Source organism: Ambystoma mexicanum, chromosome 4q (assembly GCF_040938575.1).
Source record: "Ambystoma mexicanum isolate Mex_15411 chromosome 4q, UKY_AmexF1_1, whole genome shotgun sequence".
In the NCBI taxonomy this organism is placed as follows: domain Eukaryota; kingdom Metazoa; phylum Chordata; class Amphibia; order Caudata; family Ambystomatidae; genus Ambystoma; species Ambystoma mexicanum.
Window position 1 is genome coordinate 430,151,884 of NC_090928.1, and position 17,236 is coordinate 430,169,119.

At 46.5% G+C, this 17,236-nt stretch overlaps 1 protein-coding gene across 1 annotated transcript in view; it reads right to left on the reverse strand.

Annotated features, from left to right (window-relative positions):
• KIF26B (kinesin family member 26B) overlaps window positions 1-17,236 on the reverse strand; it is an 876,378-nt gene that overhangs the window by 844,752 nt on the left and 14,390 nt on the right. The window contains exon 2 of the mRNA XM_069608003.1: window positions 16,514-16,945. Coding sequence (XP_069464104.1) covers window positions 16,514-16,945 — 432 coding nt within the window. The remainder of the gene's footprint in view (window positions 1-16,513; window positions 16,946-17,236) is intronic.

Sequence of the window (17,236 nt, forward strand, 5' to 3'; positions counted from 1 at the left end):
ACTTCCCACCTCCAACTACAGCATGAACAACGGCAGCATTTGCATCAGCTCACCTTGAGAAACCATTGCCAAACAAACCACCTTGACAAACCAACAACACTCCTACCGAACAAATACACCAGGGAAGCCAGCAGCATTCGCTGAGGCTCACCGCAACAAACCTCACGCGCCCTCGCTGCTCAGACTTTCACTCCAGAGAGACCATGAATAATGAGACCAGGCTGCCCACATTGGACAAAGAACGCTGCAGCCAAACTACATTGAAGCATATGGTACGTATACCTTACACTACATCTGTGGAACAGGCCGTGAGCACGGCCATACATCCATGCACCATAGAATGCAGTTATGGCTATGCCATTCCGGTCTAGCAGCGCACTTAGCCGTCCATACTGAAACACCTGACGTACCTCAAATCCTCTGCCACTGGCATATAGCGACTACCAACAAAATGAAAATTTGGTATAGCTGGACACAGATCGAATCTTCAACAATAGCACTCTATTCCAAACCACCAACAGTGCCCACCCACGTGCATGACCTCTGGGCTGCTAACTGGAGCCTAGCCAGCCACCTAAATCCTAAACTGGCAAAAATGCACACAAGCATCTCTTAATCTAAACTCTTAGAACCTCCACTGCACTGACCACAGTTACCAAGGGCGTTCCAACCACAAAGCCCTTTGAGGCCGTACAAACGGGGAAAGAGTGCTATATAAATAACCGAATACAATACAATACGCTGATGATACGGCTTTGTTTGATCAAACACAGAGTGATCTTCAAGAATCTTTAAATCATGCAGCTAAATTCTTTAAGGAGCATAATCTCAAACTGAACCTGGAAAAAACTAAAATAGTGCAATTTGGCAACTCCAATGTATGGGCTATAAATAATGTAAATATTGCAGTTGTCGAGACTTACAAATATTTAGGAATCTTGTTCCATCAGTGTGGCTTCTGGTCCGAACATATTAAAAGGACGCTAAGACAAGCACAACGGGCTGACTCGCTTTTACTATAAGCATGGGGGCAAGAGATTGGCTAAATGCTTAAGTGTCATCAAAATCAAAATGCACACATCTGTATTATACAGGTGTGAAATATGGGTCCACGCCGACTGTACTAGGCTGGGTGAGGTGCAGAATGAATATTTAAGGAATATACTAGGGATTAGCCCTATTGCACCAGGGGACACTCTAAGAGCAGAAGAGGGTGTTAATAGTGTAGCAGAGCGCAGGTTTTTAGAATTCTAGCTCAATATATTTAATACCCCAAACCCTACAAGGCAAAATATAGTTCAGGAAATCCACTCATCACCAGCCAAAGGACAATATACCTGGTGCAATTTTGGCAAAAGACTGATAAACAAGTGGGGCATTGATCCTAACCAAATCAATTGCCTAGACAAATTGAAGATTGACCTTAGGGAAAAGGCCATTAGACTTGAATATGTGAGCACGATGAACCGCTTATCCTCTCATCGATGTCATTTTATGTTGCCTTGACTCAGAGCATCTATGAGAGAGGTGCTGTAAGCCCCCTGAAATCCCCAGAGCATAGGCAAATAATATTAATGTTTTGATTAAAACATCCTACCATTGACAGCTAGAAATCCTGGCTGGGCGGCCGTAAAGAATGCCCCTGTTGGACGGGATACGAGGAGAATGTACTCCATTTTGTATTAATATGCCCCCTCCTGATTACCCTTAGAAGACAATGTTTTTTAAATGATTTTTGTTAAGTTTGGTATCCGGGATACTTTGAACACGATGTCCCTATTTATGTATTCGAATGATTTGAATTTTATATCTGATGTTTGTATAGGAAGGACTCAAAATGTATGGCAGACAATTTTCAAAATAAGGTTTAGGGTTTTCAATTATTATTTATATGTAATGTATTGTTGTTTAATGATTGTTAATGGTCAACATCGAATACACTTTATTACTACTACTACTGATTACCTTGGGCCATTCGACCAACGCTCACCTAGCACGCCAGCAAACATTGTCAAACCAACCCTGAGAACCAGGAGTCAGAGGGTCTGAACGACTTAACCATCCTCTGCCACTAAGCAATGCAGACCAACCATATTGATGAATATACAAAAAATTGGGCCTCATTAGGACCCTGGCGGTGACGGTATGAACGGTGCCGGTAAGGCACCGGCACCGCTCATACCATCCCGCCGCATTACGAGTTCTGCTTGCGGGTTCCTGACAGCCTGCCAGGTCTTACCTGGCAGGATGTGCGGCACCCGCAAGCATATCTCGTAATGCCGCTGGCACCGTTATCAAAGGTGCTCGTGCATCCATGCTCCCAGAATGGGGATCGGGAGCCCGGCAATACTGCCACCCGTGAATGTGCAATTACCAGCCCATTCATCTCGTAATGGGCCGGTTATTGCCCAATCGCGGAAGGCAGTGCCGGTAGCGAGCATGGCGGTAGCCGTGCCTGCCATACAGGCACGGGTACCGCCATGCTCGTAATGAGGCCCATTGACGCCTAAGAATCGTGGAAATTCTGGAGGTCTAACTCCCACGGCCACGATAACATACTCATCTACCGCATTGGCAAATAAATGTCATCTAACACTCACAACAAGGTGTTGTGGGAGGCCTAAAAGCCTGACAACCCTACGCCAACTAACCATAATCACGGTATCCAGTGATAGTGTCGCTGATAAATAACATTTTCGGAGAACAATGTTTTTTTTCTCCCACTATCCAACACTTTCTCCACATATTTTAGGAGGGAAGTATCTTTATATAATTATGCCCATCTTAGAAAATGTTGGGAAGGCTATTTAGTGGGAAGGAATAAAATATTTATTCAGAATATTATCAATTAACATACATAAAATACAACATTAAAACATGAAAAATTATACATAAACCTTCAGATTAAGACACAATAACAACAACAAAAAGGGAGGTGACGATGGGTTCGTTACATTTTGAACCATAAGTTGTACCATGCTTACATTAAAACAGTCTTCTTTATGGTATATTCTCTGGGAGCATATTTTATATAATAAAAAACATCATATAGGAATGCTTCCTTATTGCATTGCATTACAAAAGTCATAGCACCCTCACATGAGCTAATGTTATTCTTGATAAAATGCTGCCTAAGTCACTTTTTCCTTAAATGTCTAGAGAATGTGTAGGTCATTTAAAAATGCATTCGCTCTTCATTGCAGCCCAAGTCACACAGACATACCCTCCCCCAGCCAAGGCGCTTTGCTATGAGTGGTAATGTGTTTAGTCTAGCCATTAAAATAAATCTATGACACTCAGATGATTTAATTCTGGCTACGGAACATGCCGACATAGGTTGCTTGGGGGCAGCTGACTAGAGTAGGCAGGGGTACCGGGTAGGCGGGAAAGGCCAATTTCGTGAAAGTCCCTATAGTTATAATGGGATTTTCTTTTTGCTGCAGCCAGCCCCCGCCGGGATAACCAAAAGTCTATGCCCCTGATTGTAGGGATGACATTTGAGCAATTCTGCCCTGAGGCACACTAGATTCCAAATCTACTCCATTTTGCTTAAGGATAGACTTGCACTGTGCATTCGAGAGTGCGTCCAGTGCTGCAATTTCCCATAATCCCCAACGTTTCATTAAGATAATCTCAGGGTTATACCAACTAGTGTGATTGTTACTAGGGTAGCGCAACATCCCCCCCCCCCCGAGTGCAACAAGATTTGAATTTACAGAAGGACTAAGCTGAACCTTCCGGAAAAATTTGAAAACCCTCCTCTGGGCTTGGAAGGCTTTACTAGAGGTGCCCAATTCATATTGCAAAACATCTCCAGGGGCTCTTGGGGCTGAGGGGGTCCTGTAACCCTTCGTAAAATGGAGTTTTGCAAAACTTCTAGACACCCAAAGGTGGAGGCACCTGTACTAAGCACCATAAACGGCGGCAGTATAGATTTTGGTCTCCATCACATGCAGACATTTTACAGGGCGTTTCCCCCCAAAATGGGGAAGAAAGCAGGAAGTAAAAGCAGATCAGCCCTCTAAAACCCACAGTCACATGTTTGGCCGCCACATTTATGTGACTCTGCCAACTTCCTTAAGTGGAGAACAACAGGACTAAATGTTTGTATTCATCTATCACCTCTATTGTTAATTGTGTCTAAAGACCAGTTAAAATTCACCTTTCCCTTGCCAAAAACAAGGCTCTTAATTTTGAGGATCAGTTACAGCCAATGACACGAACAATATTCATGTGATCTGTTGTAACCCTCCTGCCTTTAGATCCACAAGGACAGTGTCATCTGCGCACAGTAGGGTGCTAAATTTAATGTCATTTAAAAGAGGGGAATCAAGCTTTGTATAGAGTGAGAAAATAAACAATAACAGCTCCAACAACGTTATTTCCCTTCCTGGGGTAATGACACTCCCCACATTAGGAATCTCCCACCAGAGTTTACCCGGCCTCGGCCAGGACTCCTCTCAATCAATGGTGAGCTGTTAGTGCCAAGAAGTCACGGAAATGGTGAACGTTGCGGTTTACAAAAGCCACTTAGCACGACGCATTGCAGTATGGATCACACTGAGTGTAGGCAGAAGCACAAACTAGTAGGAGGGTGTGCTCCTTCTAAAGAGTTCCTGTTATATGAAATTGTGAAATGTCGCCTTAGAGCACTTCCTTTAATTTACCATAGTTCCCTTCCCGTGGGATCACCCGAGCAGATCCATGGCATCAATGGGTGGATCCTCTGTGAAGCTCTCTCTGTGTTCATGTTCACTCATTCTGCCATGGCTAGGACACTCTAGAATGTAGGCACAGGAGCAGCTCCGAAGACACGGGTCCCAGACAAGGCACTGGGGGAAGACCACACCGCTGATCTCTGGAGAGAAGGAGCAGGACACACAAGAGGGAAGCCATTGGGAGAACGAACACAGATGAGTATTATTATTATTGTATGTAGTTAGCGTGGACCTAGCTTCGGGAAGCAACGGAGCAATTTACAATCATAGGGGGACAAACACAGTGATTGAAGCAGAGAAAAAAGAAGCGGGGAGCTAACAGGGGAGGGTGGGCAATTGGCATCATGGAGGAAGACAATGGGGAGTGGATCACAGAGTCTCGGGTAGGGTGGGGAGTGCAGGGTGTGTGGACCTAGGTGTTAAGGAGGAGCCATTCCTTGAAGAGGAAGGTCTTAAGCTCTTTCCTGAACTGTAGAAGTGATGGGGCAGGTCTGATGTTGAGGGGGGGGGTTGTTCCATAATCTTGGAGCATAGAGAGAGAAGGCCTGTCTTTTGGTTCCTTCCTTGAGGCATGCAGTGCAACACCAAGCACTGGATGGCATGGAGGCCTGAATGATCCCCCTAATTATTTTGTCCATTGTTTCCAAGCATCGTCAATTTTGGGTGATTTGGAAAGTGAGGCATTTCAGAATGTTCTCCAAGATGAAGAATGTTGGTCATGTAAGGATTTGAGGCCAGGTCCAGGACTGCATCCACAGATGATGAATGATCTACCAGACCATATACCACCTCTCCCCGGAAATCAGGCACCTGCCTTCCTCAACACAAGCCCTAATGTGCCCCCTGCCCACCGCACAGACATCCACACACAGATACAGGAGAGCCGAGTCACACTCTATAAACAGATAGGGATGTCAGTCAAATCTGCTGGGCCCGATTTGTTTTCTTGTATTGCTCGTGACTGGATTCCTGGTGCTTAGTGATCCGGAGAGCAGGGGCTGGAGGGATGTGTTATGATGTGCATACAGTAAACTCTGCTTAACTCAACAGAGTACCCACAGAGAAGGGAGAGGGGAAAGTGGCACGAGGAAGCAGAGCAGGAAGTGAAGAGGAATGGGTTGATAGAAAGAAAAGGGATGATGGGTAGACAGAGAGAGTCTCCCCATACCCGTCTTTGTGCATTAATAGAGGAATTGGTTTCATGGATACCTCTGCCTTTTGCTGGGTGTAACGTGTGTGTGTCTATGTCCGTTCACGTGTCTGTGATCTGCGGCTGTAGGTCACCCGTGTGGAGTGTGGGTATGTGTTTGTATGAAGCATGCGTTTGCTGCTGTGTATGTCTTCGTGTGCCTGCATCATGTGTGTACGTAGGCACTGACTACCCTTGCAAGTGTTTTATTGTGTCTGTGTGCATTGCGTATCTGCACGTGTGTGTGTGTGTGTGTTTGTACACTACTTGTCTGAATGTCATTATATAACCATACGCCTTATCAAAGATCATGAGAGCGGCGTGTGCTGCACGCTAGCCGGGAGTGGAAACCCCCCAGGCTTATCAGCGGTCGCCGCAGCATCAGCGTAAATGGCAGAGCCATTAACGCTGGGTCGCCCCTCCCCCACCTCAGCCTCGCGCATCATAGCCACGCCAGCAACATCTCGCTCTTTCCCTGTAACGTTTTCCTCTGTAGCGTATGATCCTTTGCGCGAAGTTCACCGAATGCGGATCGGAACACATGTGCCAAATGTGGCTTTATAAAAAATAAAGTTGAATAAAGTGTGTTTTTGAAACGAGTTTCTACTGTGCCAAAATGACAGGCTTTTTATGATGCATAGAATAAAAATGCTTCAATTTTCGATATTATCTGCAGCCATGTGGTACGTACTTACACACTGGCGCATGCCACAGAAACATCCTTGGACCGGCTAAACTTGCACAATGCCCTTTAAAAAAAATAAAATGAAAGAAATGTATATGTGTTAAAAAATAGCAGAGTCTTCGGATTATGCCTGCACATCAACACACACGATGACTCGCAAGCATGTGCTTGGAATATGCATATACAAGTTCAACACGCTCGCAATACAAGCAGGCACAACCTGCACAGGAAAAATACAGCATACACGAAGCCCAACAAGCACAGGCACCCCACAGGTCCCCTACACCTCCCACACAGACACGCACACCGACATGCAGATAACTACAAACAAGGCCTCTAGAATAACTACGCGCACATACTACGTGCTCGGAATAAGAGGTAGCAGAATGCACAAAGACAATACACACAAATATGCGTTATGCATACACATACATACAACATACTCCGGATATGAGAAAGCACAATGCACACCTAGAAATCACACGGAACGTGGGCCATACGCTCAGAATATGCAAGTGCTTTGGCAATGTCCACATACACTGTACACTCAGAATATAAATGTGCACAATACACACTAACTATATAGTAGCACAAAACACACAATAAGCTAGGCATATGAGTAAGCACAATAGACGCGTGAGCACAAACAATACGTTTTAAATTAAGCAATAAGCACTGTGTCAGGTAATACCCCAGGGCCCATAGTTACATGATAATGCACCGTTTTCAACGGGACACGTGTGAGAATGCGGGAAGGTAGAACTTGTGTTGTTAGGAGCGTGTTTCGGTGGTTTGGAGATGGGAAATGTCTGCAAATTGTGTTTTTTTCCTTAAATTTCAGACTTTTCCAGGGCTTCTGGGTAATAAATTCTGGGGCAATTCGGGCGCAATTCACGCAAGTCAGACTTCTGTGGATTCCCACGGGTGTCTTCTTTTCAGAAATGCATGGGGTTCCCCGTTTTCCTTGGTGGCTGCGACACGCCAGGCCCAATCTGTAGGTTGTCCACAAGAGCAAATTCCCGCAAAATCTGCTCTGCCGAAACACTTGCGGTTACCAGTGGTTTAGCTTTTTCCGTTTGCGCCCAGGTAGGTACACCAACACATGTGAGGTTCCGCTTTAGTTGTGACACCTGTGGGAATTTGGGAAGCAAGGACAGGTGTTGCTGGCAGTGTATTTCGGTGGTTTGGAGGTGGGAAATATCTGAAAATGGTGTTTTTTCCCCAACTTTTCGGACTTTGCCGCGGCTTGTGGGTAGTACATTCTGGGACTATTCCCATGGGTGTTTTCTTTTCAGAAATGCATGGGGTTCCCTGTTTTCCTTAATGGCGGCAACACCTCAGGCTCAAATCTGAAGGTTGTCGACAAGAGCAAATTCCCGCAAAATCTGCTCTGCTGACACACATGGGGTTACCATTTGTGCAACATGGTAATGCCCTGGGCCAGGGGCTTATTGCTATTAGTACTCCTGCTCGTTAGACCGGGGTACTAATAGTAGCTTTTTTAAAGTATTGTGACGACTCCAGTGCTGCAAAACTGAAAAAAATTATCGCCACGGAATGGGTATAAGGGAGTTTACGTATTCCCTTCTCTCTTTCCATGGCAGCGCATGCAAAACAAATAAAAAAGTAAACAAGATGAACACCATCCTTCTCTCATTCCATGGCAGCCATTGAAAAAAGTACACAAAAAATATGGCCGCCAGGGAACGGGACGAGGGACTACACAAAGTACCTTCTTCCTTTCCATGGCAGCTAGGATGTGGCTGCGACCGGCCTGATAAAGACTTTGTCGGGCTGGTAACGACCCGGCGAGGGCCAATGAGCTTGCTTGTTACAAGCTTATTGACCATCGCTGGGTACTAATATGCAATAATATGCTCAAACAAAATCAGAAAGCACAGCAAGCACAGAGTATAAGTGAACACAGACAATACACTCACAATCTGCAAATGCAGCATTATGCAACACACACACACAACATACAAGAAGACATTCCACATGAATTATTTCCCTTTTACAAACAACATCCATTACTCTACAGATGAAACCTTAACTCACACTGCACTACCACTTCACAACACCTGCTTACACCAATCCTATCGTTAAAGTTCGTATTGTGCAGTGCCAGCACACACAATTTCCCTTACTACTTTTACTCTCACACAAAATGAATTCAACAATGTCCTTCAAGTGTCTTACAATGGTTTAGTGGAAGTAAATGCAGCCGGATGGACAGCAACCAATCAGCTTCCTGCAGCAACACTGCTGGCAGCAAGCAGCAAAACAATGTGCCCAGTGGCCATTACATCACAGGACCAGTTCTGGTGTGACAATTAGCACTGAGTCAAATTACATATATTTTTCACACTTTTTTTGAAACAAGTCTGTGTTATTACTTTTCTGCAACAATAAGATAGTTTGAATCTAGCACATTTGACTCACCAACCAAGCTTTGTACTATTATTTTTTCAAAAGTTGGCGCATTAGAGTAATTTGTTTTCCCAATTCAAAAGAAACTGTTCCAGTTAAAAAGGGTGTCAATGTCACCAAAACCTGCTCCACCCTCCCACCTCAAACATGCAGTAACTCAAAATAAGGCAGGTGCCTCATAGTTCTAGGGCAGAGGCTATTGCGCACACTTCCATTCAGCATCTGCACCAAAACTAAGCACCCCACCTTTTATTTTAAAAAAAGCTAAAACCCAATCTTTAATACCTCGTGCACCAACCAACACCTCTCAGGAAGTACCTAGAGGCAATAGCATATCGAGGCCATACAGATCCACTCATTTATTTGCGCAAATGTTCCTATAAACTCTCAGTTCTTTGTAAATTAACTTAAAGAGATGTATTTGAGCTTCAATACTCCTCTCCCTCCGCCCTCCCGAAAGATGAAGGCCTGTCTGCTGGTAGTTCCTGGAGTCTGTTTTCTCTGGTTTGCTGCAGTGTCCCTGGTACCAGGGGTGGTCTGGCCTCGTTTTACAAATAGACATTGGCCAATCTCCAGATTATGTCATTTTTATTACAATCAGTTCCCTCTGGTTGATCAGATGGAAGAATCGCCGCAGGTACGGCCATCCTATCGCCTGGTTGATGCTGATGTTTTAGGTGGCTCTAAATTCTTTGGCTTGGGCTTAAAGTGGGGCCCGTAAAACCTGGCCCGTCACAGTCTGTCCTCTCCATGATGATCCTTCTACCTGGAGGCCACCGAGCGTGGTGAAAAGGGGAGTAATGGGGGCAGGGTGGCGTTCATAGTAAGACCCCCTCTGCGCTTTGGGGGATGCAAGGGTCTGCATGGGTGGTGGTTGTGGGTCTGGCTTTGAAGGGACTCTTCTTTTACTCCTGCTCCGCCGTCACGGGAGCTGAGCAGAGGGAGGAGTGATGAGTCGGGAGAAGGGCAACACAAGGCCAGCACGAAGGGCATGACATATGAATTTATTGTCTGGAAGAGGCGTGGCCTAGTGGTTACCAGCAGGCCGGAAGTCTTGATTATTTAAGCCTGCTTCCCACGTTCCCAAATCATGTGATCCTGGGCAAATCACTGGACAGCTCCCAGCTCCAGAATTGCTAATTGGGAGTGCCCTGTTTTCCAACAGCTCCAACCTATAATTGTGGTGGGAAAACCAGTCACATTGACTATATCTTGATGGACATGCCTAAATGGAAATATGCCAAAGCCCTAGGAGTTCATTTGAGACTGGAAAGTGATCAAAATCCAGTCTGTTAAACATCGGAAATGTATACCATGGAGAGTAATACCACTCAAACATAGTAGGACATGGCGCAAATGGGGGGATATTGACTTAACAAATGATCTTCTCTTGGTGTGCCCGGAAATCTTGCCGGATTTAGCGAAATTCCCAGGGATTATTTCTAATGATCCACATGCGGCAACTAACATACATTATGCCATTGCTGCCGCTATGGCCCCTCCCCTTTTCACCAAGTTGGTGAAACCATCTGCCCCCATACGGGTAGCAAACAAAGGATGGTTAGTCCGTGACTGTAGAAAAAGGAAGCAAATCTGGTGAAAGGTTGTTAGCCCAACAATTGTAAAGGGGCAGATACAGTGAAGAGAATTAGAGAAGGCAATAAGGTATTGATAAAAATGAAAAAACGAAGATCAATCAAAAATTTGGGCAGCTCTAGTGAAGGCTACTAATGATAAAAATGTTAAGGTCTTTTGGAAAATAGTAAAAATGTCATGGAAGGTGACAGATATCTTCCTTCTGTGCAAATACCAGAAAATATTTGGCTCACCCATTTAAAATCCTTTTATATGGAAAGTAGACTGGGTTTCGCTACTCCTTCCAAAGGAAGCGTTGGTTTGCTTGGTCGTGGCATTGATCGAATACCTTTCATATTTACGTTGGAAGAAGTTCTTATAGCCATCAATAAACAAACCAGGAGAAAGGCTCTGGGCCCCGACCGCACGCTGGTGGACCTTTATTTGAATGAACCCATGTTATGGGCCCCCTACATATGGCTTTTATTCAATGCTATCCTTAAAACGGGTACAAAGTCAAGGACGAGGCATAATGCAGAGATTGTTTCAATTTTTAAAAAGGGCGACACTGGTATCCCCAGAAATGATCGTCCAATCTTGCTGCTAGATGCAAGTAGCAAGATATTTGGCAAAATCCTGCAAACCAAATTAGACCATTGGGTTGTGGACTCCAAGATGGCTTCCGTAAAAATGTGAGCCTGATCTATCAAGTGTTTACATTAGTATTGATTTTATATTAATATGTTATCCTTAAAGAAGGCCAAATATACATGACCTTTATAGATCTTGAGGCTGATTTCGATAGCATCCCAAGGTGTGAACTCTGGTGTGCCCCAACTAAAAAGGAGGTCCATTCCCCCCTACTCAAGGCAATGATGGACCCCTATCATAATTCAACAGCCCGGGTCAGGTGGGACTTGGGTGGGGGAATGTACCAAACAAAGGGGTTAAACTGGGTTGCATATTGGCTCCCACCCTTGTTGGTAATCGAATTACAGACTGATGCCCCTGACGTTCCAGTTTTGAGGGAGAAAAGATTGGTATTTTGTTGTTCACCGATGATGTGCTCTTAACTTCAGAGCCCGCTGGGCCCTTTGAAGCTAACTGAGCAGTTTGTCAAGTTGTGTGATCAGCGTGGCCTTGAAATTAACAAACAAAAACCGGAAACATCGAGATGTGGTAAGCAACGGGGACCCTATGCACGTATCAACCTTAAAATAGGTGGAAAATTCATCGAGGACGTTGGGGAACAGAATCACAGAATCACGGGGGATGGCAAGTGGGCAAGACATATAGATGAAGCCAGCCTTTCCTTCGGGAGAATGTGTAAGGGGATTTTACGTTTTTCAACCACATATGGGGATAACATTTAAATTCCTGCTCTAGAAATCTACAGAGCAGAGGCGATAGCAACTGCCACATATAGAGCGGGGATTTGGGGTCATTGCCAAATGCAATCTATGTCAACTATGGAGAATAACTTCTTTAAAAGTTTTCAGTGGCTCCCAAAAAATACACTCAATGTTCCATTACAGTTAGAATTGGGCCTTGCGGCCATCAGTGACCAGGTCCCTTGGAAGCCATTGCTCGGTTGGGTACACATTCGGTCTAGGGTTACCCATCCTGAATATAGGATAGTCTTAAGAGATGCTCTAAACTACCGGCATTCTCTATGCATCCCATGGCTTAAAAATGTTAAAGTTTTGTTGGGCGTGTTAAAGTTAGAACGCCACTGGGGTAAACCAGATGGTATTTCTAAGAACAGTGGGCAGGAAGTATTGGATGCCTACACTGAATATAGCACAAGACATCCTATAGGCAAGTGTTTGATGTTAGCGACGGCACATGTTTATTTGCGGACAAAGCAAAGACATTTGCTGGAAGAGTACCTGCACTGTATCATAAACCCTACCCAAAGAGCGCTACTCATGAAGTTTCGCCTGAGCACCCTACCCAAAGCCTCAGTTAAGGCGAGGTGGCATTGGGTTTTCTCCGCTTGTTGTGAATTTGGTAGCCGGGGGTTCCCGAAACGGTACAGCATTTTGTCTGTCAGTGTCCTATGTATGCTGATACCTGTAAGAGAACCTTAAAACTTTGTTTGACAAAAAGGGGCCTACTTTCTGCAAACTTTTAATGCAAATCAGCCAAGTGTTCTGTCTCGAGATAGCTTGGTACCACACAGCGGAGAAAAGAGAAAATTTGGAGTAAATGTAGTGAAAGAGGTTTTACCGTGTTGAAGGTTAATTGTTTTAGGAATAATATATTGATGTATTTATCAATTGTTTTTATGGTAATAACTTTGGCATATCATATTTACTATGGGGAAATATGTGCAATCGTTATATTTTTTACTGATCCGTACTTTTATGGTTATCAACCGAATAAAGTGAATACTGACTGAATGACTAAAAGAAGAGTCAGTTTAAAGCCAGACCCCCAACCGCCACCCATACAGAGCCTGGTATCCCCGAAGTGCAGTTGGGGGGGGGTCTTGTTGTGAACGCCATCTTGCCCCGTCACTCCCCTTTTCGCCACGTTCTTTGGCCTCCAAGGCATTTCAGGAGCATCTCATGTTTTTTTCCAGAGGGCCCACACTTTCCTCCTATGTCACTAACCGCACATCCCCCAAACAAAGTGGTGGCCGGTGGCACCGGGGTCCGGTCTCTGGATGAAGGCAGCACCGTGGCTGGATGTCTAATTGCCCTTGAGTGGCTGTGAAAGGAGCGAAGCGCAGCGACCTGCCCTCCATTCGTTCCAGAAGGTTCGGCGTTCGCTAGCCGGTTTGGTGACATTTTCATCAGATGAGCAAAGGGGTTAATGTGTGTGGCATATAAACTGCCAGCGACCCCTCCACAGGTGCTCCGCCAAGACAGAGATCTGGGGCGTCTGCTGGGCGGAGCATTGCGTGGGGCTTCCGCTGCTGCTGTCCAAGGGGCTGGCACTGCCGCTGTCCCTTCTCTGCCTGCTCCATCATGGAAGGAACATACGCCGCCCCACCCTGCCCCCGCTTCAGATAGGACAGCCAGGGCAGGGCGTGTCCTCGCCCTTCTGCTGCCTCCTTTGATGTTCACCCTGCCTCACTGCTTGGACATGTCTAAGTACTGAGAATCGATAGCATTTCCTGATAGGGCACGATTGGCTCGTAAAAGCTCCCGCAGATTCAAAAGATAGCCGCATGGGAGGAGGTCGTGTCTTATTCATGTCTGCAGTGGCACCGTGCCCACTTTTTGAGGGCAGAGCCAGCCGGTTTGTTTCTTTCGTGGTGAGCATCTGAGCAGAGCAGGCCTAACTAAGCACACTGCCTGTGAGTCTTTCAGACAGGCAAGTGACGGAGACTCTGCAAGGGCCGTGGGCGCCCTCTGCCGGGCAGGGGGTCGCAGTGCATCTCTGCTTGGCACCCAGACACTCATCAATTCCCCAGCCCCACTTTCAGTGCAGAACAGCAACCTGGCGGCTGAGGGTTTGTTTGCCAGCCCTATAAGACTGCAGAAGTCGAGTCTGTGTGATTACTGCGCATTTTTTACGGGCTAAACGAAAATCTCGATTTGTGTTTCTCTTTTTTTACTGCATTTCGCTCTATATACACACATACATATATATGTATATATATATGCGTGTAGAGACCCTCGAAGCACCTCCGTACCCCCACCCATATTTATTATTTACTTTACCAGCACCCCCACCAATATATGCAGTGAAATGGGGGCGTCGAATTTCGACATTTTCGTTCGCGCAGTCATGGTATGCGCAGTGATGACACGATACCCAGAAGGCTGCGCGCTGCGCTGCATACTCTTCCAATCCAGACCTCTCTGACGCAGGGTTAATTTTTTGTAATCCGCTGCCCGTGCTTCTCCCCCATCACAAATGTGAGTCTGCAACTCGCACGATGTTAACAAAAATCACGGCCCGCTTATATCCTAGGACAATACACATATTGGCATGCAACTTGAACCCACGTGTGCCTACGTGTGCCAAACGCGCAAATCGCAAGGCATGCTGGCTGTCTCAACGAACAAGCAATGCAGCCCAGACCACATGGTAGTACTGACTGTGCTCTGATGACTAGGCTGGCTGGCCATGTAAAACCGAGCTTACACTTGAGAAAATAAATCTGTGGGTGGGGGGGGGGGGGTGCTGGGTGTCCGCCATTGCATACTGGCAATGAAGAAAGGCTGCATCACCCACTCTGCCCCCTTCTTGCAAGCTTTACCACTTTAGCATATTTGTAATCATTGCACCCTTTCCGGCAGATGTGGGGTCCCACATGGGCCGGCTACCTCACCTCTATGGTTTATCCTCCACATGTTCCACTCAGCTCAGGTAATCGAGGTGTATGGTGTGCAGGCTCAACTGTAAGCCACCAGCACTCAGATTCTCTTGGATCCACGCAGAGATTCAGGGACCAGTAAGATCAGGACTGAGCGTTTGGATGAGTTGTGGCATTTGCTGCAGAGCAATCGGTTGGGAGCATGCTCCCGGGCTGCCCTGACTTGGAAACTCTCCTCTTTCAAAGGCGCACCATCTTGGTGCTGCCCAGGAGTGTTGCTAGGTCTGGAAAAGATCCGGGGCTACGCTAATGTCGGGACTGGTGGGACTCGAGGCTAGCTATTGCCTTTTGGTTGTAGCCCCTGATCTTCTATCCGGGGCTACAACCAAAAGACCCAAGGGCTATAGCACCCCCAGACCCCTAGCAACACCTCTGGTGCCGCCCCCACTATGGATCCTGGGAAAAATCTTGGGGTGTGTTTGCCCAAGATCTTTCTTTTTACACCAGGTTAATGCAGCAGTGAAATTAGCTCCCAGCCACTTGTATCATCAGGGGGAGGAAGCTTGACCCATTTCCAGAAAGAACACAGGAAGCTTTCGAAGCATGCAGTGGCCTTCCCATGCCTTTCTACCTGGGCCAAGGCAAAAGCTTTCTAACCAAAGAGTGCATCGTGGCCTACTCGCGAGATCTACTCACTTAGCAAATGTGCATCACACTTCTCCGGCACAGCATAATACAGAGCGGCACACAGTGGAACCGTGAATCCAATGATGAGTCCACGACCCACAGGTGGAAAATGGGGCTCCGCTGTACTGTATGCTCCTGGCCCTGGGCTGAACTTCAATCACAAGGAGAAAATTAGAGGCACAGATACCGTGAGGAGCGTCTGGCAGGTAGATCTTGGAACGCGATGGGTGCACAACGATGGAACGCCCGCCCCCAGAAACTACATGCTCTACTTCCCTTGCAAAATATGAAGCCCAGGCTGAAGTGCAACTCGCTTCAAATAGAGTGAAATGGGGTGGTTGCCCCACTGACAGTCTGTGTCCTCTGAATGATGGATATAACAGGGTTCGAAATTGAGGGGACCTGGGAGCTTTTTAGCTCCTGCGTATAGGAAGAGCCTGGTTGGCTTGACACCAACAGCTACCAGGAGCTGTTTTTGGCTCCACCGGCCAAATGATGCTGAACAAACACACATATGGGAATTTACCTGTGTGTGTTTGGGACAATCTGTAAATACACTCTAGGACACGTCTATATGACATTTGAAGCATAAGGAGTCATCACTAATAGACAAAATTATATGTTTGCATCTTATGTGTACTGGCTCCTTGTTTCCCATTGGTAGCTCCTGGTCCCTGGTTACTGCTGGATACCCAGGAGCTACTTTTAGCTCCTGCTTATCCAATCTTGATTTCGATCCCTGTTATAAATTTGGATTCTGCATTATTTGTTCTACATTTTGCATTGTGTTGATGTTTCGCATTTTGAAGCTAAACCATATTTTGCAGTTGTTTATGCTTTATAAATAAATGGAACGACAAAGAAATCCATCAGAAAATACTTTGTCGCTGTGTTATTCAGAAATGGCGGACTTCTGAGCAATGCAAGCACATCAGGCCTGGCTCGCCTTGGCCTCTTACCTTGCTGGAGAAAGGCCCGGGGAGGAGCAATTTAAGAGCCTGCCTCTTCAGCTCCACCAGGCGGGCGTTGCAGTTCTCACACCATACTACCCCACGGTCCGAGCCAGGGGATGAGCCCCCACCACTCCCAGAGCCTGGGGAGCCAGTGCCAAAGCCTGGGGAGCCGCCCAGGGAGCCCGGCGAGCTAGTGCCGATCCCACCGGCCGGCGACGAGGGCCTGGGCGGCGAGCCTCCAAAAGATCCAGGCGAGGAGGTGCCGGAGCCTGGCGATGGAGTGCCTGAAGACCCACCAACTGGGGGTGCCACCACGGAAGAGCCGGCTCCCTCTGGGGCAGGTCGCCCCCCTGCACGTGACTCCTCATAGGCCTTCCTGTACCAGCTCTCCGGGGAGAAAGGGGCGGTGGACTTTGTTGGGGAGCAGACTTCATTCACCTGCAAAGGGAGAAAAGAAAGTGGTGAGGGCTCAGCCACATGCACTCAAAGCAGGACTAGGCATGTGGCAGGGAAAAGGGAACATTCAGTTCTGCAGTTCTGGAAGTAAATGGGGAATGTGTCATCCCTAAAAACATCCCCACTCCCATATCATCTTCCGCAGCCCTAAGGGAAGCATTCAATATATATTTTTAAAAGGTTAAAAGGTATGCCTGGGGTCAGCTGAACACTCATCACAGCTGTTGGGGGACCATTTCAACAACATGTTTGTGGGACCCCTTTGTCTTACAG